Source organism: Danio rerio, chromosome 14, assembly GCF_049306965.1.
Source record: "Danio rerio strain Tuebingen ecotype United States chromosome 14, GRCz12tu, whole genome shotgun sequence".
NCBI classification, from domain to species: domain Eukaryota; kingdom Metazoa; phylum Chordata; class Actinopteri; order Cypriniformes; family Danionidae; genus Danio; species Danio rerio.
In genome coordinates, this window is record NC_133189.1 from 18,140,923 (window position 1) to 18,167,516 (window position 26,594).

The window sequence follows — 26,594 nt, forward strand, 5'->3', positions numbered from 1 at the left end:
CGGTGCGTATAAAGTTGCAAACTTCACAGAAAGAGCAACACAGTCGTGCAGCACGTCCTTATCAGGACGGCGCTCCGACTGTGCGTTTCTGGATGCGGTGGTTTCCTGTCCTCGGATGATGGGCGCGGGCACTGTGTTACATGTCTGGGGGTCCAGCATGTTAATGCGCTGCTCGCGGGCAGTTCATGTCGTCATTGCGATGCCATGACTGTTGCGCAGGATCGCGGTTAGCCTTTGCAAAAAGGCGAACCACCCCAGTTGTCCCCTGCTCTGCAGCGGGCACTCGGGCAGATCTGAGGGTTTCAGCGAGAGATAATCCGTCGCCCACGGGCCCGCGGACCTCCCGCTCCTCTAAGCGCTCCATCCAAGCTTCGGGCGGAGGAAGCGATCCGTCTAACAGATGGTAGCCCTTACGCCCGATGACACCGGAGACCAGATGTCCACCGCGGCATCGGAGGGTGGGCTTTCATTGTCCGATGATGATCCAGACCCGCTCGCCCCCTTCGGGCTGGTGAGCGCTGTCACTACGGATCCTGAAACGGACATGTTAGCCGTGCTTTCCCGGGCTGCTTCGGCCGTGGGTTGGAGATGGTTTATCCCCCAGCTCCGCGGCCGGACCGACTAGAGGGGCGTTCCCTTCTTCCCGGAGGTGCACAGTAGGCTCACGCGGTCTTGTAAAGCACTTTTTTCTGCTCGTGCTGCGTGTTCCTCCACCCTAACCACTCTTGACGGTGAAACAGCCAGGGGGTATGTGGCGATTCCTCAGGTTGAGTGCGCGATGGCGGTAAATCCGCGCGGCGCCTCTTCTTGGCGGGGTCCGCCTCGTCTCCCATCCAAAGCCTGTAAGTTATCTACCTCCCTCGGAGCTAGAGCTTACATAGCTGCGGGCCAGGCTGCTTCCGCCTTGCATGCGATAGCCACCTACCAGCGCTACCAAGCGCAGGCGCTGGCCGAGCTGCACGAGGGTGTGTCCAACCCAGGCTTACGAGCTTCGCACCGCCGCCGACTTAGCTCTTCGGACTACTGAGTCCGCTGCGTGTGCGTTGGGGAGGACGATGTCCACATTAGTGGTCCAGGAGCGCCACCCCTGGCTGATATGCGCAAAGTCGACAAAGTCCGCTTTCTTGACTTCCCCATATCCCCAGCCAGGTTCGGCGACACTGTCTGTGAATTCACCCAGGAATTCAAGGCGGTGAGAGAGCAGTTGGTGGGTGATGTCTTATCGGCGGTCCGTAGCCCGCTCCGCCCGCCGTGCCATTCATACCTGCTCCTCGCCGAAGGCGTCCGCCTACGAGAGCTGCTCCGCCCCCGCACACGCCTAAGGCGAAGCGAGCGCGTCGGGCACCTCGGAAGCAGGCAGCCCCCCTGCCCAGAACGCCGCTAAGTCCGGCAACGGACCGCGAAGCGCCCCTGGGACAGGCCATCTGGAGAAGAGGGAACTTGCTCTTTCCCCGCTGGAGGGCGGGGCCCCATTTCCAACGGCACTTTTTACTGCCATGAAAACATTATGAAAGGGCACTTTTCACTTCCCCAGATGTGACAGCCCGAAATCTGCCAGTCTGGGACGCTATGCTTTCTAGCTTGCAGATTCGGTGCGTTTCGCCAGTGGCTCACGAGCGCTGGGAGGACGGTCTCCTTTCTCCCACCCCTCGAGCCTCCCCTCCGGAGCTCGGGTTTGGAGTGAGAGCAAATATCCCACCTCCAGCTTTTCCGTGGGACCCGCGAGCTTCCCGGATCAGCACACCCACTCCGCGCTGCCCCACTGCTGGTACGTCAGCGATTGTAGCGATGAGTCCATTAGCGAGAGCTCTGCCTGCCTGGTTAGCGCGGGCCAGCTCTTCGCGGTGGCTCATACGCACAATCAGACTCGGCTATGCGATTCAGTTCGCGAAACGGCCCCCCAAGTCACGGGTGTGTATTCACCAGGGTCAGCCCCCTGTCCGCCCCTGTCTTGCGAGAGGAGATTGCTGTCCTCCTGGCGAAGGATGCAATCGAGCCGCTCCCTCCAGCCGAGATGGAGAGCGGGTTTTACAGCCCACGCTTCATCGTGCCCAAAAAGAGCGGTGGGTCACGGCCAATCCTAGATCTGCGCGTTTTGAACCGCTGCCTGCACAAGCTGCCGTTCAGAATGCTCACGCAGAAGCGCATCCTCCGGTGCGTTCGTCCTCTGGGTTGGTCTGCAGCATTAGACCTGATGGACGCGTATTTCCATGTCTCCACTCTTCCTCGCCACCGACAGTTTCTGCGGTTTGCGTTTGAAGGTCGAGCTTGGCAATACAAAGCCCTCCCCTTCGGGCTCTCTCTGTCTCCGCGGGTCCTCACCAAGCCCGCGGAGGGTGCCTCAGCGCCCCTTCGGCTCGCGGGCATCTGCATACTCAATTTCTTTACGACTGGCTGAATTGCCCTCTCTTTTGATTATGCACAGAGTTGATTATGCACAGAGACAAAGTGCTCTGGCACTTCCACCTGTGGGGGTTTCAGGTCAACCGAGAAAAGAGCAAACTCGCCCCCGTGCAGAGGATCTCTTCTCTCGGGCTGGAGCTGGACTCGGTCACCATGGCAGCGCGCCTCTCCGGAGAGCGCGCTCAGCTGATGCTGTACTGTCTGAGAGAGCTCGACAGTAAAATAGTGGTCCCACTGAAACAATTTCAGAGGCTCCTGGGGCATATGGCATCCGCAGCCGCTTCATGCCGCTCGGATTATTCTATATGAGACCACTTCAGCACTGGCTTCACGATCGAGTCCCCAGACGCGCATGGCACGCGCGCGCACACCGAGTCTCTGTTACTGCGCTGTGTCGCCGCGCCCTCAGCCCTTGGAGCGACCCCTCGTTCCTACAGGCCTGGGTGTCTCTAGAACAGGCGTCCAGTCTTGTTGTCGTTTCAGCAGACGCTTCCAACACGGGCTGGGGGGCTGTGCGTTGCGGGCATGCGGCTGCGGACCTGTGGAAAGGTACCCAGTTGCATTGGCATATCGCCTGGAGCTGTTGGCAGTGTTCCCCGCTCTCCACCGTTTTTTTCCGGTGTTGGAGCGGCAACACGTGCTGGTCAGGACGGACAGTACGGCGGCGGTGGCGTATATCAGCCGTATAGGGGGTATGCGCTCTCGCCGCATGTCTCAGCTCGCCCGCCGTCTGCTCCTCTGGAGTCATCCGCGGCTGAAATCGCTGCACGCCATTCATATTCAGGCAAGCTCAACCGTGCAGCCGATGCGCTCTCACGGCAGCCTTGCGTCCTGGAGCATGGAGACTCCACCCCGAGTCTGTTCAGCTGATATGGGCGCGATTCGGGGAAGCCCAGATCGATCTGTTGCTTCCCCCGAGATCGCTCATTGCCAGTTGTTCTTTCCCTGACCGAGTGCTCTCGGCACGGATGCACTGGCTTACAGCTGGCCTCGGGGCACGCGCAATACGCGTTTCCCCCAGTGAGCCTGCTCGCGCAGTTACTGTGCATGGTCAGGGAGGACGAGGAACAGGTTGCTGGTTGCGCCCCTCTGGCTCAACCGGACCTGGATGTCAGAGCTCTCCCTCGCGATAGCCCTCCCCTGGCAGTCCCTTCGAGAGAGCACCTACTCTCTCAGGGACAGGGCACCACCTGGCACCCTCGCCGATCTTTGAAGAGATTTTTAGACGCGAGGAAGACTTAGGTAACCTCCGATTGCGGTGGCTAATACCGTCACTCGGGCTAGAGCCCCCTCCCCGAGCGCGCCTATGCCCTGACGTGAAGTCTATTCACTGAATGGTGTGTCTCTCGCTGAGAAGACCCCCGTAATTTGCCAGATCAGCGTTGTGCTTTCTTTACGCCGAGAGAAGTTGGAGAGCAGGCTGTCGCCCTCCACACTCAAGGTTACGTGGCTGCCATCTCCGCTCTCATAACGCGGTGGCTGGCAGCACCGTGGGAACGCATAACCTCATCATCCGGTTCCTCAGGGGCGTTAAGCGAATTAATCCACCCCGCCCCCCTTCATGCCCTCTTAGGATCTCGCCCTCGCTACACAAGCCGCGTCAGATCCCTTCGATCCTCGACTCAGTATATTTCTGTCCCTGAAGACAGCTCTGCTGGTCGCGTTGATATCGATTAGAGGGTCGGGGACCCGGAGGCATTTTTCGGTCAGTGACTCGTGCCTGTAATTGGGCTGGCTTCTCTCACGTATGAGACCCCGCCCGCGATATGTGCCCAAGGTTCCTACCACTCCGTTTTAATACGAGGTAGTGAGCCTGCAAGCGCTGCCCTCGGAGGAGGCAGACCCAGCCCTTATTTATTGTCCAGTTCGCGTTTTGCGTATTATCCGGACCGCACTCAGAGTTTAGATCATCTGAGCAGCTCTTCGTCTGTTATAGCGGTCGGCAGCAGGGAAGTGCCGTACCGAAATAAGTTCCCACTAGATTGTGGATGCCTTTCTTTCACTATCAGAGCCGAGATGAGCCGCGTCCCCCGAGAGCGCGTGCGCACTCCACTCGGAGCTTCGCATCCTCTCGAGCGCGCGCACGCGGCGCCCCTCTAACAGACATCTGTAGAGCTGCGGGCTGGGTGACACCCAACACATTTGCAAGGTTTTACAATCTGCGAGTGGAGCCGGTTTCCTCAAGGGTATTAGGTAACCCTTGGTGATTGAGGAAACAACTCGGTAGGGTGTTGAAACACGCTTGCTGCGCCATTTTCCCTAACACGGAGATACGTGCGCCTTTTTATCTGTCAGTAAAGTTCCCCGTCAGGTGAGCCCTGCAGATTCCTCCGTGGCCCCCAGCACTGACTCAGCGGAGGAGTCACTTGCTGGCCCACTACGTTGTAGGTCTGCCCGCTGGTCAGCCCGCGTTTTGGGTAAAGGTGTCTGCTATGCGTGGTCCCCACTAGGCGATCCCATATGCTTATTCAGCCACGGTTAAGTCCCCCCCCCCCTGGGCGGACCCGTGTCTTCCCTCCCCGCTAACCACTCTTTTGCTATGCGTACTCCCCCTTTTTAGGGCTAGTCCATATGTAAATTCTGCCATCTATCCCCCCTTGGGTAACGGATGGCCTCCGCAGCGTCCTCCCTATCGGGATTGCACGCTTCCCAACGTACTGTCGTATTTCCTAGAATTATCTAGATGCTCACGACACCCCAAAAAATATATATAAATCCGTAAAACTTCTGTTGAAGTAGGATAAATTAGGGCCAGGGACACGTTGGAGGACCGCGCCCCCCATGATGTGGGTGCGTCACGCTTGCTTGACTATCTCCTCATCGGGGGTGTTGGTAAGGTGCAGTCATTATGGCGCTTTCAATGGGCTCCCAATGCGTGGATTTTACAATCAAATCCACTTATAGTGCTGAAGTTCCCCCCGAAGGGGAACGTTCGAGGTTACTAAAGTAACCCTTCGTTCCCCGAGGAGGGGAACGGAAGCACTATACTCCGTCGCCATAATGACTGTCCCTTAGCTGTTGAAAGTCTCTTCAGCTTAAAAAGGATAGCGTCTGCTGCGCCAGGTGAGCTTATATACTCAGTTGATTGCTTATGCCGCTCACCTGCGCAGGCTTGCGCTGCCAATTCATTCTTAATTGGCCCGTTCAATACTCTTTCAGACGAGTAGCTTCTGAACCGAACCTCCCAATGCGTGGATTTTACAATCAAATCCACTTATAGTGCTTCCGTTCCCCTCCTCGGGGAACGAAGGGTTACTTTAGTAACCTCGAACGTTTCTTTTTGTTCTGCTTAACTTATGGGTCACGTGTCCCAAAAAAGATATTTAAAATAAACAAAAAAATATGATGTCATTTGACTGCTTTCTTTAATAACTACACAACAGAATACTTGTACTTTTACTTTCAGTATTTGAGTAGTACATTTTTAAATTAACTACTTGCAATACTTAAGTACAAAAAATGCTGAATACTTTAGTACTTCCACTTAAGTATGGTGCTTAAAGAGCACTTCAACTTCTACTCAAGTCACTCTTTTGATAGAGCACTTGTACTTTTACTTAAGTCTGGGTCTCTGGTACTTTATACATCTCTGCGTTTGAGTACTTCTATACAGTGGTGTAAAATTGTATTTTTGTTTTGAATAACATGAACAGGAGTTAATATCATTTCTGAAGGTTTATAGCACCATTATGCAGCTGTATTGTACACGCTGGTAATCAGAGTAATGCTGTATGATTGCATTCATTGCTATGCAGTTTCCAGAAGGCGGTAATGTAAGTGTGGTGTGGTTGCTTGGATTTTCTGGGTGGCTGATAAATGTTTTGTTTACTGTAAAAAGTTATACTCCACCATTGTAACCTTAGAGCGCTAGGTTTTTTCACCTGATTTATTATGAAGGAACTCACTGGCACATTGCAGTGATCAAAACCAGTTCGAATCAGGCTTGGAAATCAGGCACCAACTTGTCTCAGTCATTTAGATCTGGCTAAAAGGCTTATACCATCCCGATAACAGAGAGCCAATTGTTTGACTATTTTGACAAATACTTTGTATGCAGATATTCGAAGGATCCTTTACCCTACTTGGTATATGATTAAATCACCAAACAATGGGGCTTTACGGGAAAACTAATTGCCTCACAAGACTTTTCCATGACTCCTGGGTCATGTGCTCGTCATATGGGACATCCTGCCAAAATGCACACTTTTGTAGAGATCTCTGGAAATTAATGCATATGAATGAAAGACAATCTCTTGAAATGGTACAACTAAGGCAGATGTATCTTTGAATAATACCCCATAGTTTTCCTCATATGCTTTGTTTATTCCAACCAACCATGTTAATCAATGTGTTGTTTTAATCCTTTTAGCAGATGATCTGTATGTGTCTGAAATGTATGATGTCTGGTACTGAACGAAAGCTAGTGCCATTTGCAATACATTGGTGTAAATGAAAAACTAGTAGTACAAACAGTACTCATCTTGTAATATTTGATGTAAGATAGTTACAAACTTACAAGAGATTTCACCACGTGAAATTAACAAGCAGTCTGTTAATTATTGAACCTTAGTACAATAAAACGGGGCGTGGCCCCACCCTCCATGGCAACTGCTCATTGGAAGACCAAGTGCCATGGGGATCGAACAAACGAGGTCACTTAAAAACACCCTGCAACAAGAAAACGCTGCTTTTGTCTTTAGCTTTCTCACACTTGCTGGGTCACCACAAACTTTCAATGCAAACCTCTTAAGTTTTGGGACAGCCGAAACTGCATAAACTTCTGCAAAATGACACTAAGCAGTCCGTCACCTCGGTAACCTAGGACGACAGCCACTCACGAGGGAGTGAATCCCAAATATGTCACCAAAGCGAGTCACCCAGTCAGGAGTACCGTGCTTCAGGCCAGCCCAGTGAGGGAAACTCGACTTCTGGTGCAGACTGATCTTAAGCAGTCACAAATAAGCCAAATCTCTGCTTTTGTGGTTTCTCAGGTGTGAGTCTAAGATCTAGTAAGAAGTAATTTGGGACGATTGTCACCTCATTTTGCATCTTCTGAACTGCTTCTGTGTGTATGTTTAAATGTGTGTGCTCGTTTGCTTTTTACGTAGTTTGTTTCATGTATCTTAGTGTAGCTCAATAAATCTTTGTTCTTATTTTGTAAGAATTGTGTTTGTGTTTCTGTGCTTTTAAGTCATTGCCTTGAGCTGTAGATTTTGTTAAATTGCTAAAATTCAACCTAATACTGTGTTATGGTATTATCGTTGGACATGGAAATAATATAAACAGTACTGGTAAAATACAAAGTCTTCTATTTGCTAGACAAATGGTAGATAAAGTGTGAATCTTTTAATCTGATTGAGTGTGACTCAATTGAGTCGAATCTTCAAGATGCGATTCATTGAAATGAGCTAATAAATCCCTGACTGATCTTATAACGTAGGTTGATCCTTTACAATTGTCAGCATGAAATTGATTCTCAATCAAGTCAATCAAGTTTATTTGTATAGTGCTTTTTAGAATAATTACTGTTTAAAAGCAGAGTTCGTGCTCGCGCTGTTCTCGAGTAAACCCACCAGAGGCCACTGTTGACCAACCTTCGATCTGAGTGACTGAATGATTAACTCCTCTCTGTGCCTCAAGTCTGCTGACGTACACGACAAGCTGGACAAACTGGTTGTAGTGGGAAAGCCCTCTACATGGAGGTAAGCGGTCAGCCAGTAAGCGCGAAAAGGAACGACGTCATACTGCCCAGTAGCGCTCGCTTAAAAAATGAAATGCAGCCATACGTACCTCCGGCTACATAATTCGTGGCTTCCAGAAACGTCCATGAGACTACATTTTCAGAATGAGCCTGTGTTGCAACATAAAGTGTGACCAGCGTTTCACTGAAATCTAAGCTAAAGTTCACAATTTTAACTGATTAAAAAAATTGGTGGACTCAAAATTGGCTAGCATTATGTTGAACTTGAATTGACTGAGTTGTAGCAGATCTCTGGTTTTCAGCATGCTTGGCCTCAGACTATAAAATGAAAATAAATGTTGAAGTAATCTTATTTTGTTTTTGCACTGGAATACTATTATGATTATTCTGTTATAAACTGACAGGTTAATATTATTATAAATTTGTGTGGTAGTCTGTGGTTACGCTGAAGATAAGATATAAAAAAAAGTAAGATTGCTTTTAAATGTGTAATGAAATTAGCACAGACTAGTTTTCTAAGAAATTCAACGTAACCTTGTTTTTTTTGTGTGTGCAAGCAGTTTGTATGACTTTTTATATCAATTTGCTTAGCTCATCTAACTTTATCTTAACAAAAGTGTTATTTACTTGAAGAAATTGTTCACCCAAAAACAAAAATTCTGTCATGATTCACTCGCTCTTGACTTGTTTCCGATTATGAAAATGTTGGTTGATGAGACCCATTGACTTCCATAGACTTTTTTGTGGATGCTGATGGGTTCCAGCAACCAGCATTCTTTAAAATATCTTCTTTTGTGTCAAATAGAAGAAAGAAGCTCATAAATGTTTGAAACCACATAAGGGAGATTTAATTATGAGATTATTTTTTATTTTTGGGGTGAACTATTGCTTTAAACATTTTGAGGTAATCGGTTTCCACTTATCAGCATTTATCATGAAGTGTATAAGTGTATTATTATGTATGAGCAATAAATGCTGATTGCCTTTTTACAATCTTATATCAAGTGCCAGTAATTATTGTTGGGTACATTGTATCTATTAATGTCGTAATGCAAAACACCTCTACTGCTATAGAGTGTGATACATAATTGTGGACATATTTGGTTGTATGATCTTTGATTGCTTTAACAGCCTGCATTCTGTAAGCGCTACAGAAAGATGACTCGATTGAAAGGTTGAGTACATGGATATGTTTAACAGTAATTCTAGAAATAAATTAAGATGTACTTGATGGTGTGCTTTAAATAGGCTATAAGTATAATGCAGTTACACAATAACATTAAGCATTTAAAGGTCCAGTGAAGTCATTTGAAATTATCCTTTTTTATTTAATATTTGACATTATCTCATCTGAAACACAAAGAGAGGAAAATACAAAGTAGCTCCTCCCCCTTTTAAAAAACAGCCAATGGCGTTTTGTTTTAATCACAGCTCTGTCATTGAGTGGTTGAGCTCAATCACATCAAATGAGAAGCAAATGAAAAGCATATTAAACGGGGTGGGGCATGTCAGATCATGTCAGAGGGCACTTTGATTGGTCAAGATTTGATGAGAAACTAAAGTTTGAGGTTATGTGGAATAAACATGAATTCATTTAGGCGGAAATGACAACAATCTTTACATGTTCATATCAATTTTATATCTTCTAAAAGCCTTTTTTGTCACTGTTTTAGACCACACTAGCTAATAGATATCCTTAAGATTAACATACTGATACTAATATCTAAAAAACGTTATTTTAATTTCACTGGACTTTTAAATGTTAGTATTGAAAAGTGTGATGAATGACTAACCTGATATCTGATGGAGGGGTTGGTTATCTTTAAACCAGGACAGCTGAGGAAAGGGTGTGCCTTCCACATCACAGTTCATCTGCAGCGACTCGCTCACATTTACCGTATGATTAGTTGGGTTGTGACGGTATCGAGGTGCTTCCATTGCTGAGCCATGAAGAAAAAGAGAGATTTGTGATACGTTACACAACATGCTTGCCCTTCTTGACTTTGTTAAAAGAATGCACTTTAAAAACTCCTGGGTTCCATACAATGATTTGTGTTGGGACAACATGAAGGAATTAAGTTCACTTATTATCTTTTACAAATTTAAATGGATTAAAAATAAAACAATCGTTTTGTTTCAGCTCATTTTAAATAAGTAGTTTGAACAAACAGCAAATGTAATTTCTGAGTGCGTTTTGAAACTGACATACAGGATAACGTTTAAGTTGCAAAATCACTCCAATATAACTCGCCCTTCAATATTTTGTAAATCTTCACAGCATATATTAAAATATTTTAACCTTAGAAACCTGAGAATTTTATCTGTTCATTTAAAAATCCAGGTTGCCAAATCTTCAGGAAACATTTTCAGTTTTGTGAATAGATACAATATGTTTTATGATTAAAAAAAATTATAACACTTAATAAAATACAATTAATGGGAAATTTAATAAATAATATAAATATTTATTGTAGTTAATTGGCTATACTAACAGAGAAGACTCCAGATCTATTTTTACATTATTGTGATGGCTGGGTTTAACGTTGGGGTAAGGTTTATTAAAGGTAACATTATTAAAAAACAATTAATGGGAAATTTAATAAATAATATAAATAACTCTTGTTAACTTCCAACAGTGATATATAGCTGATTAACCATGTGGACGGATCTTAACAGCTTTTTGAGCCTATTAGTAGGCACAGAAGGCCCCTACTGGCCCTTATCTGTCAGTTGATAACCACTGAATATGCTCATTCAACCGAGTAAGAACATTTGAATCTGCTAAACATACAGTTAACAATGTATTTATTTAAGGTTGTTAATGTTAGGCAATGAAAATACAGTTGTTCATTGTTAGTTCATTTTAACTTATAGTGCATGAACTAATGTTATCAAGCCCAGCATTGTATTTTAATAATGCACTAGGCATTTTAAGGCATCAGAGGCAACATTATTGTTGTTTGTAAATAGTCAATATACTGATTTCATCCAATGAGATCATTTATTAAAGCCTAAATATTTTTCAAATAAAACTCATTCGTTCTTTCATTCAATCATTCATTTTCTTTTCACTTTAGTCCTTTTATTATTCTGGGGTCTCCACAGCGGAATGAAGGTTATGTGGAGGTTATGATGCTACTTTAAAAGTTAGCTTAGCTAGTTAGTGTTTATCGCACTGCAAATGAAATTACCAGAATAAAAGTTGAGTATTGTTTGACCTTCACCTTTGACTGGGATGTATTTGCGGTGACAATGTTTCACCCCGGTTCGTCGGTTCTGCACCTCACACACATAGTTCCCCTCATCCTGTAGCTGAATGTTGGTAATGTTAAGCTGCAGGACCCAGTTGTTGCTGGTGGTCTGAAAAGATAGTTGTCCCTCCAAAAATGTGGCATACTGGTGCAGACTCTTGCAGTCCAGCTCTGGAGGAACAGTCTGCGGGTCCAGGCGGTACCACCGCAGGTTCTCATAGGTGAAATTATCTGCATTACACTTCAGCTGTACCAGGTCCTGCTCAAGCGGATCCTCTGAGGGCTCCATCTCTATATCGAATCCTTCAGGGATAGCTAAATGAATGTTAATATTAAGAGAAGTAACAGCACATCTCTTCAGCAAGAAACCCCATTTTATTGATGTAAATTTAAGTTTAGCCTGTTAAACTAGCAATATCCAAAATATACTGTACGTGTGTCTGTGTGTGTGTGTGCGTGCGTTTGTGTGTGTTTATGTGTGTGCTGCAAAAATGCTTTTCTTACATAGATAGTTTTATATATTGTAGTTTACCAAGTATATATAGTTTTTGTCTTGTTTCTAGTCCAAATATTCATTAATTCTTAAATCAAGAAACATTTTCTACACAACTTTAAAAATATATGGTTTTCTTGTCTTTTCTTGTCTTATTGTAAAAAGTCAAAATTAAGTTGTTTTTTTTTAAAGGGGTGGCCCCGAGTGTATTTTTAAGGCTTGGTTGTGTTTATAAGATGCAAAGCAATGTGTTCTCATGTTTCATTTGTAGAAAGTCATGTTATTTTTTCATATATCTTACTTTAATTATATAAAGCTATTCAGCTAACATAAAAACAACTGTCACATTTCTTAGTTCCTCCGAAAGGCCCGCCCTCAAGAGGCTCTGATTGGTCAGCTAACATAATGTGCTATAGTTTGCCGATTGGCTTCATGTCACCAGGAAATGTGTCACACCCCTACAAGCATGCGCTTTTGTGCCGTGTAAATACTGTCAGTCAGAGTAGCTGTTAGCTGTATCAATTTGAGCCTGATTCAGACAGAAAATATCACAGAGGACAAAACAAAACCTTACGCCTGCTCTCTAAAACAAAATCTAACAAGTCTCTTCCACATATATTCGAAAATGTGTAAGTAATATAAAACATTCACATATCTTTTGTGAGTTTGTTATTTGAGATGTAGAACATAGGGAAAGTGTCAGCATAAAGAGAAACTGCATGCGCTGCTGAAGACTGTGGATATTTACAGCGGTTTGACAAATACATGTGAATTTGTAACTGAATTGTTAACAGTGCCAATCAGCATTTCCCATTGTTTACATCCTTGTTTACGTCCTCACTACAACATACCATTACACTAGAAACTGTGCATGTAATTGATCAATTTTAACAAATAACAATACTTGTGTATAGATTGTGGCTCACAATCCACAACATCGTCTATTATGGTCAAAGGAGTTTTTAGCTAAATTCAGCATTAAACTGAGAGAGATTCTGGAAGCTGTCCTTTGTCAAATGCTAGCTATATACTTTTTATAATTCAAGAACATAATTAAAATTAAATTTTAAGCACTTCTCTCTTTGTGTCATGTCCTTTGTACAGCATTTAGCTTTCTCTGCCACATTACAGCATCTCTGGCCATGCCCCTTCACTGTGCAGGGTGTGCACGTGCTGAATGCACGTAACCTGATGTGTTTGTGATCTCACTAACACGGATGCATTTTTTTTTTTGTTGTCCCCAAACTTCATTCGCTGTAGGCTTTGCTAAACTAACTCTGTAAAAGCCAATGTCTCCCTTTGCATTGAACTTGCATTGAGCGTATTACATTCAGAGATGTTGTTTTTGTTCACACAACTACATTACAGATCAACTAAAGTTTAAAATATGATATCGTGGTGGACCACCCATTTAAAGCAAGTAAAACAATTTGGCAACGGGGTAAGCAAAATATTCGTATTTCAACATGAAAACAAGATTTGTAGCTTACATTGTTTGTGTGTGCATGTGTGTATACTTTTTTCCATAAAAGCATGAAACTCACTGGTTACGTAGAAATAAATCAGTCGTTCATCTTTTCCCACTTTGTTCTCAGCCAAGCACTTGTACATAGCTGGCACACTGGCATTCTGAATAACCACACGGCCGACAGTCTATGGGAACAACAGAAACTCTTTCAATTAGGCTTTGTTTGCATTTGGACAACAGCAAGGCATTATTAAAGAGATAGTAAATACATACAGCATGGCATTATCTCTTCTATATGGAGCTCAAAAGATTATATACTGAAAAAACAACAGGATTCAAGAGGTTTAGGATAAAATAAGAGTGAATAATTGAATCTTTGGTGTACACTAGACCTAACTTTAAGCTGTATACTATACTGTGATACTCTCTTTTTCACCCCTGCCAGTCCTATTCCCAAAGCCACACACAGGAAATGACCTCACAGGTGTGACAGAAAACAGGACGAGAACGCTGTGTTAATGTGTGCTTATTCCTTCTCCATCCAGGAAGCAAGGACTAGGGGATAGGTTTAAATATTTCAGTGTAACATATTCGCCCCCACTTTTCTCACATTATATTTTCAGTTTCAGATATCCGGGGCACATAAAAACGCTCAGGGTTCAGGTTACGGACACAAAGTTTTTTTTATTCAGACATTTATGGGAAATCTTCAGGAAATAATAGTAATAATTCAAAAAGGAAGTGAAACCTTTTCTTTGCCGTCCACCATCTGAGTCAATGTGTCAATACTCTCAATAGGGTTTACAGCATGTTCAGGGTCCAAATCCATCCAGTTGTGACAGAAAGGACTCTGGTCTCGTCCACCCCTCCGTCTCCTGTGAACATATAAACACAAAATATGTGTGTCAGCACATAGATTCTATGAATATCACTCTCTAATGTGTGTGAGTGTTTGGGAGGGACATATCAGGATCCAGGATGCTCACACTGACAATTTCTACTCCAGGAACAGCTTTAGACTCTGCCTTCCTGTGTGTGATGAGAGCTAAGCAAGGTTTGACAAATGAAGGCCACACACATGTTTGTTAAGCTTTAAATCATCTATTCTAAACGAATCAGCACAATGGCTCTGTTACTAAACCCAGTCAGCTGTTTACCTATCAAATATTAAATAATCAAGAAATAAAGTTTTGTACACACAAATTACCTAATTGATAATCATTAAAGTTTTTAACTGTAAATGATTTTTTGCTGATTTCACAGTTGAACATCTGAAAATATATTCTTGCTGTATAAGCCATTTACAGTATGTTACTGTACTTATTGTTTTCACAGTATTGTTGAAGCACACTCAATAATGAAATATGTGTAACCCTGCCGGCCCTACATCACCCAACCCGCTTCGAGCTGGGATCGATCCAGGGACTCTTCGCATGGGAGTTAGTTGCACTAACAAGGAGGCTAAAGACCAAGAGAAGGCTAAAGAGGTCAGAGGAGAGAGGTTTATCTGCACAGCACAACACTAGCTGGCCTCCATTACATATGCATTATGGGAACCACCTGTTACTGTACATTTAAATGCACTCATACAAAATGACCAGAACACTTTGCTATGATGGATGGATAGGTAGGTAGATAGATAGATAGATAGATAGATAGATAGATAGATAGATAGATAGATAGATAGATAGATAGATAGATAGATAGATAGATAGATAGATAGATAGATAGATAGATAGATAGATATACAGATAGATAGATAGATAGATAGATAGATAGATAGATAGATAGATAGATAGATAGATAGATAGATAGATAGATAGATAGATAGATAGATAGATAGATAGATAGTTAGATAGATAGATAGATAGATAGATAGATAGATAGATAGATAGATAGATAGATAGATAGATAGATAGATAGATAGATAGATAGATAGATAGTTAGATAATAATGCCACCATTAAAAAGCCTCATGGTCAGCAGCACAGATCATTGGCCTGCTTTCTGTCAGCTTAGTAAAGTGTGCATCTGTGATATGTGAAAGGAACCCATGTTACTCAACTGCAGACTGATGCATATCCAGACAAAGCAAATGTTTTTTTGGGATGGGAAGAGGAAATATACCGCAAACTCAAGCTCTTTCTTGGCCGAAGCATTAAGTGTGTTCTAATATCATTCAGCGGATGTAGAAGTGGTACAATCAAACTGCTGAGTGTGAGATGTAAATTTCCCGCTGACACACAGCAAGATTCTAAGTCAGATGCTAAATGATTTATTTAACATGACAACTGACAAAACAAATTAAAGCCTCTGAGTTGGATAGTAAATTATTAAGGTTTGACTTCAGTACAGCAAAATACAGTAAACTGATTTATTAATAAAGTCTGAATGTGCTTTACTAAATCATTGGTTAAGCTATTGAAGTAAGCTGTTCATTGGTGTGAATGTAAATGTGCTCAATTGGGTAAAACAAGTATTAACATCAGTGTTGTTTTTAAATTATGAAGGAATTCAATGGCACTCGTTGCTTGAAAATAGGCTTTTTATAATCCTGCTCCGTGACTCAAAACATGAAACTATATACCTAACCTTTAAAAAAGTGTAACCTCTGGAGCAGTGCTAATATCTACACATTTCTACAACCTTGAAGTGGAACGCCTAGCCTGACTTCAAGAAATAATGAGTGCTGATAAATCTATAAAGCACTCCAGGTTGTGGTTTGAGCGTGCAGGAGTAATGTTGAAGCAGATGGGAATTGCGGTGCGCCTGTGGCTCTCTCTGGGCCTGTCTGAATGATTCAGCTGCCGCCCAAACTGCAGACCCTCCAAGCTAAACTCCACAAGCAATTCAAACCTCGTAGCAGATCCAAGACATCCTCTATCGGGGCCAGAGGATGCTTAAATGCCGCCTGTCTCCGTGTTTCCTGTTGTTTAGACGACAGGCCTCTGCCCTTCACACTGTGCTCTCTCCAAGCAGAACACTATAAATATCCTTAACGCCCTCCTAACCTCTCCACCTTCCCCAGCTGCCTTATCTCCAGCGAACACGGAAGAAAAGCTGCCACCGCACCGCTTGCTCAGACTTTACTGCAGAGAAAATAAACAACGCTTTTGAAAACACGGGAAAGAGCATCCCTGACCAGTAAGAGACTGCCAAAAGAGACAAAGTCTATCCACTCTGAACTCAACGTGAACTATGAGCACTGACATTCGACATTCAGTGGTGATTTTGAGGGCTTCGCAAGATCATCTAATACTCTCATTGATCCAGTGCTGACACTGGGAGCAGAATCCCATCACAATGTCGATATCCTTTGATTTGAGAGTTTTAGCCCAATTTATCCTCAATTTTCACATCCTTAGAATGTGATATAAAATCTTGTCGATGACCACGATCTGTGCATATCTGGTAATGTGAGCCATTTACAAGCCCAAATCATAAGTAGAATGCAAATAAAAAAGAAAGTAGTGATTTCTAAAATTACTTTGACTTGTATTTTATTGCAGACAATACAACAAACATTATTTAAAGTGTTCCTCATGATTTTATAGAGGTTTTTTTTTTTTCGTAAAATAAACTGGTATTTGGATTTTGGTTATTGCAACACATTTTTAAAAAAGTTGGGACAGGAGCAATTTAGGCTCTTAATTTAGGGCTACAGCTGTAATCAGGTAAATTGGTTAAAAAATGATGTGATTTAAAACATGTGATGTCAACAGCTGATTGTAATTATGATTTGGTACAATGGTAGCATCCAGGAAAGGTCTAGTCTTTTAGGAGCAAAGATGGACTGAGGATCACTATTCTGGCAATTTTCAAATCTTTCTCAAAGAAAGATAGGAAGACATTTGGATATGTCACCTTTAACAGTGCAAAATTAAAAGATTCAAGGAACCTGGTGGAATTTCAGTTTGCAAAGGACAAGGCCGCAAGCCTAAGCTGAACAACTGTGACCTCCGATTGCTCAGGCGGCACTGCATCAAGAATCGTCATTTATCTGTAAGCGATATCACCTCATAGGCTCAGGAGTACTTTGGCAAACCTTTGGCAAATACTGCAATATTTAGTTACATCCACAAATGCCAGTTAAATCTAGGGTTGGGTACCTTTGTAACCAGTATGTACTAGACCGAATCAGCATATGAATTTCAGTGCCTAATTTTGGTGCCACTGGTGCTGCGACAAGGACGTAAGAAGCAAGGGGTGCATCAAAGGCACACATAGGTACTGTACGTCACACCATCTCTAAACACTTCATTCTAAACAACTCTTGAGGAATATGGGCAAGCGATGTCAGGCGTTTGTTCTTGTTGCTTATGGAACGGACACACGCAATTCATGCAGCACAGTGCATTCAGTGAGCGAGAGCGACACTCTTCAGATCAACACGCATGATTGCGTTCATCAAATTTGCTTAAACTAAGCGTTTTAAAGCATATTTTACAAGCTAGGGTTCTGACACAGCAACGTGAAGCAGATGCTTTACAAAAGTTGCATGTAAGGGGGAAACATGTCAAACTTAATGACACATTTGAGGGCTCGTGGAATCAACTTAAGGCAGAAGAAAGCTTGCGACATCATCTGGCACTTTCAATGAGTACGTACATGTATACCAATGCTCTGATTTTAATATGGTAAAGAATATACTCTGATTAAGAGTCTAGACTACCATGTTAACGGTGATTTTTGATTACCTTAAAGGACCACAGACACCTGCGTCAACGGTTTAGCGTGATGATGCTAACTGATATATGTACTATAACATGTGAGACGGGATCATGAAATGAACATTCAAAAAGCAACTTATGTAAATACTTTAATCATATTGTTGTCTTATTCAGATTAAGGCAAACCATTAGATTACTGATAACCATGTAAACAGTTACAAGCCCCAACCCTAGAAAAAAGGGGTTCAGTATTTTGATGACAGCCTTAGCTTACTACTTACCTCCACAGGTAATGTAATCTAATGTGATCTCATAATGCATTGTTTCGTCACCGGTACCGTTTTAAAAGTATCGATTTAGCACCGGTTTAAAAATGACCCCAAACGATACCCAGCCCTAGTTAAATCTGTACTGTGCCAAAAGAAAGCCCTATATTAACAATGTCCAGAAGCGCTCTCAACTTTTCTGGGCTCTGAGGCATCTGGGATGGATCATCACAGAGTGGAAATGAGTACTGTGGTCAGATGAATCAGTATTTCAAGTATTTCTGGGGGGAGAAATGGACATTGGGTGCTCCAAACCAAACAAGAAAAGAATCTTCCAGACTTTCACCAGCAAAGTCCATAGAGTCTGTCATGGTATTGGCTTGTGCCAGTGTCAGATTTTGGAGCACAATATGCTGCCTTCTTTTCCTGGGACACCCATGCAATTTCAATTAGACAATGCAAAACCACATCCTGCACAGAATACAAAGTCTTGGCTGCAGAAGAAGAGGTGGCCTGCTTGCAGTCCCGACCTAACTCCAATAAAGAATGTGTGGTGCATTTTGAAGTGCAAAATACCATGTATGGTTGCCCACCTTAAGACTTGTCTGCAGGATGAATGGGACAAAATTACACTTCATCACTTAGTGTCTTCAGTCCCAAAACATCTTTTAAGTGTTGTGAAAAAAAAAATGAAAACATTACAAAATGGTAAATGCTTTACTCTTCCAACTTTTTTTGAAATGTGTTTCAAGAACCAAAATTGGAATAGGTGTTTATATAAAAAAACAATAACAATCATGAGGGGCAAATAAAATAATGTAGGTTATATTGTCTGCAATGAAATGCACCAAGTCAAAGTACATTTAGAAATCACTACTTTCTTTTTTTATTTGCGTTTTCCATACTGCCTACCATTTTCTAATTTGGGGTTGTAAAAATCAAATCTTGCATCTCATGATCTTTTCGCACTCAATTTGAAGCCTCCCTGATCACATCAAGCATGTTTTATAATCAGGATTAAAAAATTGAGATAATATTGGGACAGATAGGATGTGTCCTCCAACCTACTGTATACCGCATTTGCACTGATAAAGACACTAGCTGAAAAGAAATCGTGTTGAATTGGTTTTAACAAAATATACATACAGTGCTCAGCATAAATGAGAACACCACTATTTTCTACAGTATGCTGTACAATAACATATTTGTGGATAAACGTTAGTTTAAACAGTACAAAATTTAAATTTGAAACTAATTTTAAAAAACTTAAGATCACAGACTAAAAATAAGTACACCCAAAATAATATGTTGGGGGGAAATATAAAAAAAAAATTAATAAATAGGAAAAATCAAGGGAAATTTAGCTGAAATAGTGTAGTTTTAATATTATTATAATTTTATTTTTGCAATAACGCATTTGAATTTAAATGCATAATTTATCGTTCTATCAAAATTCTAACTCTTATTTTAATGTATATAACTTTTTAATAAAACAGTTTTTTTGTAAGTGCAAAGAAATATAAGGGCTATATTCCTTGAAAAATGGATAAAGTATTCATTTTTAAAAGGGTTTGTTGTAAAATTCATGTTCCACAGGGGTATTGCCTGAGTAAATATTGGTTCTTGTGTCTTGTAATGTGCGCATTTTAAAAATGTGAAAAATGTCAAATGATTAGAGAATCTCCTCATGTGTGTCTGTGTTGCCACCAGATTTCACTATCAATTATTACCTCACAAAATGTACACTGGATAAAGCATCTGCTAAAGGCATGAACGTAAATGTTCTGGATTATAATAATTTTCGACAGGCAGATGTTCTTGAGATGTTTCTTACAGGGCTCTGCGGGTACGCTCCAGATCGCAGGGGCTCCAGGGCCTCCACTGCCAGCTGATGGAGGCTGGAGGGCTCCCGTCTGCGGTGCAAGTGAGGATCTGTCGAGTGCCCTTCCCATAGAGGTTTGTAGGTGGTGCTGCCTCCTTCTCATGAATCTGAGGTGGAACTGCATTAAGAGGAATGTAAGTCAAACAACAATAACATGTTTACAATAAGATTGCATTTATTGAAGGGACAGTTCACCCCATAATTCAAATTTTGTCACTCTCAAGTTATTTATTTCAAAATATTCTTTTTTCTTCTGTTGAACACAGAAGATAGGTTGAAAATTGTAACTTTGGGTCGTTTGACATGGATAATCAAGTTCCCAAAAGGCTGTCGTTAACGGGTTACAATTTTTAAAATATCTTTTGTGTTCAACAGAAGAAAGAACTACCCTTTAAACTATTTTTAAAGCTTTTATGAACCATAAATAACGTTCATCTTAACGTCCACAAGACCTGTAATTTGCTGGGACTTTCTTTTCATTATGTTGATGTGCTTCCAACTGGAACTGACTATTGACTTGGCTTTTGGCGCATCATTCTCTAGTAGCAAACTTACGGATAGAGGGGTGTGGTTAAAAATATTGTTGCATATGCCGTCAAACTGATGTCAACAGAGAAAGACCCCCCTCCAAATGGTCCGACTCTGATAAAAGATTACCAAAACAAACCTTTTTTTAATTAATTTAATTATATTCTCACCTAACCTATAACAATGTATGATTCCACAAGGACTTTACGTTGTTAGACATTACTATAATTTGCATAGTTATTTACTGTATTTCACCCAGCATAATACAGCAAATTCATTTTACAGTAAACAACTAGATTTCCAATTGTGTAATGGGAATTTTCCGTGACGTCAAACAACTTACCCAGCAATTTATTGTATTTTAAAATAATCATGTCTTATACTGTATTATCATAATGGCTTCGACAGCATCTTGCTGCATTTTGACTATTATCTTAAAACAGAAACGTTAGCTAAACTGAGCTAACAAAGAATTTAACTCAAAATCATTTTAACAGGCAAAATTTTACAAATATTGATTTTATATTATATTAGTTGTTGTGAAGTGATTTTTCCCTGGTTTGGAGTAGCTAACTTTAACTAGAAAATAACATTGTGAGTTAACGTGTAACAGCAAATCAAACTAACGTAAAGGTAAACCTTTACAATAAAAAAGAAAAAGTGTGTGTGTAAGCTGAAACTAAATGCATTGTTGCGTGTTTTATAATTTGTTGTAACAAATTTAACATGTATTGGTTTTTACCATACTGTATGAAGACGCTGCATGAAACATTAGGTCATGAACATTTACTTGAAAGTCTTGGAAAAATCATGGGAAAGTCATGGAATTTTAGTAGTAAAAATGTGTATGAACCCTGCTACTGTATCTGTATTTTTTGGCTTTTTCTATGGTTTCAATGTACAGCAGAAAACTAGGAGCCTGTCTGTGCAAACTGGTACTAATACAACAGTAAGTACTATACATTAGTTTGTTTCTCAATATAGTATTCTTATTACAAAGTTTGCCACATGTATAGTCACTAGCTAAATTACAGAAAATATTTCCTTTTTTTAAATGAAGCTAACATTTCATATCAAATGTTTATAGAGAGAGAGAAAGATTATTTCATATTACACATTGTTACCGTTGACTATGAGAGTAAAGTTGAGTCTTTTCTCCAGGGCTGCAGGGCTATTTTTCAGGACCAGCATGTATTCTCCAGCATCCTGCTTACACACATCCCTGATCTGTAGAGAGTGCTGCTGGACCTTAAACCTGCTTGAATTCTTGCTGCTGATCAGTTTTCCATTCTTATACCTGCACACACACACACACACACACACACACACACACACACACACACACACACACACACACACACACACACACACACACACACACACACACACACACACACACACACACACACACACACACACACACACACACACACACACACACACAGATCGTTTACCAAATATGCTTAATTCTAAATATATACATTTTGTTTAAAGCATAAAATTGACTTATATTTGGGGATGCACAGAAAAAAAAATACAAGATGGGACTTGATTTTATTTACTGATCTTTCATTGAGTGCTTGCTTATGATCAGATGTAAACCATAACCGAGGCTCATGAAGTATGACAAAAAAGTTTCAAAGTAAAATGTGTAGCGAGTTGCTAAAAAATGCCTTGTTTTAAAAGCAACAGTTAAATGAGATACGTTCATGTTTTAAAGAGCCCTTATTATGGGTTTTTGAAAATGAGCTTCCATGCAGTCTAAAAGTGCACTTGTTTAAAACTATTAATTATTTAGCAAAATAGTTGACCCAGGGTCGAATAAACGGATCAAGTTGGGTTTGGATCTTTTGTTTGATCGCCTTGACGTAGATACGGTACATCACCAAATATGTACATCCAGTTCCGGTAAAATGTGAACGTGCTTTCAATTCAGACATTAGCAGAGGCGCCGATCACGGGACTGATCATGACATGAAGATGATTCAGCTGCGGGAAATAAAGGTTAAAATTCATTTTCACAACAATACCACAGTATAGCCAAAGTAGTGCTGTGTTTGTTCCTGTCATTTTCCAGATTTTTGATACAATGACCTATGCTGCAACGCGGCATTCGCCGGCCGTCTGCTATTGAAGGAGCAGCAGAAACTATTATGTATGGGATTTTATCAAACTTTGACATGGACTCTGTCAGTAACTGTTACAGTTTAAATGTACCAGTTTCTTCTTCCTCTGGATCATAAGATGTAAATGTAATTAAAACTGTTGCCTCGTTGTTTGTAGTTTCCAAAATTTGTGTTTAATAAGTTGTAATGGCCCGCGGCTTGTACTCATGTATTCATTGTAGATCAGTGCTTGTACTGTATCTCTCAGGTTAAATCTGTATGGGGCTGTTTACATTTTGCGTCCAAAACTACATTAAAAATGTGACACGTGCATCTTCCTTTACTAACTTACATGTGTTTCTGAACTGGCGATCCTCTGCTGTTTGCCTTTGCTATGGCCACCATCAGCTGTTCCTTACATGCGCGACATGGTCAATTTTCAAAAAAGTTCAACTTTTGCCACTGTGTGGATTAATACTAAATGTGTGTCATTATTATTACTTGGCCTTAGATTTGAGAGTAAAGTAATATGCTGGTGTTTAACTGCATTGCTTTATTGCATTTCTGCGTTGGGCTCTCACATACTTTCTGCTATACTGTAGACGCAGTCGACCAATTGCAATAGACTGGGTCATCAGTCCAATCAGCACAGATTAGCATCGCGATAAGAAGGGGTTTGGGAACAAATGAACCGTTGAACGATTCATATGGGAGTCGCTGGGATAATTAGGTAAAAATAAGTGCTTAATATAAGACAATAGCTGCATCTCAAATGGCACACTATACACTATGCATTCATGTACTTATGCACTTACACACTCAACAGTACATGTATGTAGTGTCATCCCAAATGGCACACTAATGTTTATTTACTAAGCAGAAATTCAAACCGTTTGCCTGATGAAGTTTGACGGTTGCCAAATCAGTGAAATAAATGACCAAACTATCAAATAATACCTGCCATGAGTATATCGCTCTCATCATCAGGAGGTGCTATAATCAATCTCGTATGAGAATTTTGCTTTCACAATTCAAAATAAATAAAGTTATCCAACATGTGCGCCCGATAGCTCCGCCCCTTCCGGTATGTGAGCAAAGCTGCTGTCGTTGAGTGCGTGAAGTGTCCACTATTACACACTTCATTTTACCGGCTGAATGAGTGCATCATCCGGGTATTTAAAGTGCACTCATTTATTTATTTATTTATTTTGAGTTTTCAGTGTGAACGCACTACTTACACTATTTATACTACAAAATGGCGTGGAATAGTGCATAAGTACGTGATTTGGTATGCAGCTAATGAAAGTGTTTTTTGACCTTGCACGCATATCAGAATGTTGTTGGAGACGCCTAAAACCAAAATATGACCGTTTTTAATGCAAACTAGGGGCTCTTTAAAGGTGCTGTGTGTATTTTGACATTCAAATGATATGGTTCATAACAGATTTTAAAATGCAGGCAAAGTAAAGAGTAGCATTTTAAAAAGTATGTTCTTTGCTTTTAAAGTTATATGAAATAAAGATTGTCTTCCAATGTTATATGTTGTGTTTTTTTCAAAAAATAAATAAATCAATAAAATAAACCCATTAAGTCTATTTTTAAATGCTTTTCAATATTTTTAAATATATATTTTTAAAGATATAAAAATGTACACATTTGTATTTATGGACCATATATTTGCATACATCTATTTTACAAAATGCAATAATGCAGTTTTTGTCTATTTTAAATAATGTTTAAAATAACATATTTCTTACACTATGGTAATACTCATGCAATTAAGACAATAATTTATTAAAAGATCTAATTTTTTTGTAGTAAAATGCTTTGTAAGATACTCTTAAAGCAAAAATGTAAGTCCTGAAACAATATTTTGACATTTTTACTCCTTAAACTGGTGGGTTAGGAGCTACTTTTAGCCTTAAGATGTGTTGTGAATATGGGCCCTGATATAACTTGTAAGTTGACTTACCATTGTATTTCTGGTGAAGGGTATGCTGACACTTTTACGGATAGCCGGACAGATTTTTGTCCCTCTTTTGCCTCTATAACTGATCCATTCCTGTAGTCCAAGCTGATAAAAGGTTTTTCTGTGGAATTATGAAAAAAAGCTGCTAAATTAACCATAGCTTAATATACACTCTACAAAAAATGCCTGTTAATTTAACCCAAATATGGGTAAACTATGGACAAATCCAACTACTACTGTAAGTTAAAGCTGGGTTATAAGTTCAAAGTACAACAAATAACTAGTAATGTTGGGTTTGTCCATATTTTACTTAAACTTTTCTTTTGACATTATATTAGTGCATATATGACCTACCATGAACTATGACTACAGTAGTGAGCTCTCGTTTCATTTCCAGAGTATTAGCCCAGCAGGTGTAGTAGCCACTATCATCCAAGTGAATGTTTCTGATTGAGAGGATACTGGAGATTTCCGTGGCTTCATCCAGGACGTTACGCAGAGGCTGTAAACTCGCCAACCGGTTCTCCTGTCCACACATTGGAAAAAGAAATATCTGAATAGTGGTACATGTAGCTGCTTTTTGTTTTTAAACTTGGTATTTAGAACCACACCAATTAAATTCTACATATCATTATATAGCTATCTTTTTATTTTTCATTTTGAAAGGTCACTTGCTATACCACAATCATATATCACTGGGGATTGTGCTAATCTAATGAGGTTTATGAAATACATGCATATTATTTTTTCTGCATTTTATTTGCATATATTTTTTTTTAACTTCCCACCACTAAGGAGATTTCTTGTCAATTGACAAGTTTATTTGGCACCCTGTGTTATAGGTGTATTACAGTATGGGAAGCATGTCCAGAATAAGTTATGGGACTTGTGGGTCTTCCCAGGAATGAAATGCAACAAATGGATAGATTTGATCACATGAAAAAATGAAGAGGTTTACAGTTGAAAAGCAGGAATTTGATGGATTCAGACTTTTTTGTCAATTTATTTTTATTTTTGATTAAACCTCTCATTTAAGTGATGATAAATCATGAACATGTGAAGATTTTGTTTAAATGTACAGACTTTTGGGGCTTTGAAATTTTGGTAAAAAATATTAAAAATGCTTTCAGTGCCTGGCAAGGTTGGGAATGAGTCATTACAAAAATTGACAAATCTCCTTTATAATGCATAAACTGAATAATCATCACCATCTTCATTATTATTATTATTATTATTATTATTATTTTAGTTGCAATGATCATGCTACTGTATAATTGAATGTTATTTCTATTAATTGTAATCATAATAAATAGAATAAAAACAACATCTATTATGTACTGTATTATTATAACCCTAGCGCCCATTATAATGATTTTTTTTTTATTTCTTGCAAAGTATAAAAAGGAAAAGGTAAAATTTGTATTTTTTACTCTTGATCATCTGTTGATACCATTACGCCTTTAGGTTGTGTAAAAAACTGTCTGGTTTTATACAGTGTTTTATGTAGTAAAACAGCAAATTATAAATATATAAAAGCCAGACCTTTTTTTTTGCACTGCAACTGATGACCAACAGTAAAAATAACAAACTTTACAGGCTTTATTTTAATGATCTAGGTGCAGAATCTAAAGCACAGGGCGCAAAAGCATTAAGGGCTTGTCCAAATCCACTAGCTAATTTAAGGATGGAAAAATATGCTCTGCGCCATGGCGCATGGTCTAAAAGGGTGGAACTTATTGTCTTAATGAGTTATAAGTGTGTTTTGAGAATAAACCAATCAGTCTCATCTTCCATTCCCTTTAAGAGTCAATTGCGTCGCACCATGGTGCATTACCTATTTATAGGGTGGATTTTGGAAG

At 40.6% G+C, this 26,594-nt stretch overlaps 1 protein-coding gene across 8 annotated transcripts in view; it reads right to left on the reverse strand.

Moving 5' to 3' along the window:
* Positions 1–26,594, reverse strand: part of flt4 (fms related receptor tyrosine kinase 4) — a 141,185-nt gene that overhangs the window by 43,526 nt on the left and 71,065 nt on the right. For 2 of the 8 annotated variants that reach the window (XM_073921140.1, XM_009307792.5), the window contains exons 7-14: positions 25,090–25,261; positions 24,739–24,856; positions 21,786–21,958; positions 20,086–20,251; positions 14,065–14,191; positions 13,393–13,501; positions 11,329–11,658; positions 9,898–10,044 (exon numbers count right to left, since the gene is read on the reverse strand). In XM_073921140.1, the coding sequence (XP_073777241.1) occupies positions 9,898–10,044; positions 11,329–11,658; positions 13,393–13,501; positions 14,065–14,191; positions 20,086–20,251; positions 21,786–21,958; positions 24,739–24,856; positions 25,090–25,261 (1,342 nt within the window). Of the gene's footprint in view, positions 1–9,897; positions 10,045–11,328; positions 11,671–13,392; positions 13,502–14,064; positions 14,192–18,266; positions 18,333–20,085; positions 20,252–21,785; positions 21,959–24,738; positions 24,857–25,089; positions 25,262–26,594 lie in introns of those variants that run through there. The other 6 variants (XM_017358976.4, NM_130945.2, XM_073921143.1 and 3 more) reach the window with 4 other exon arrangements.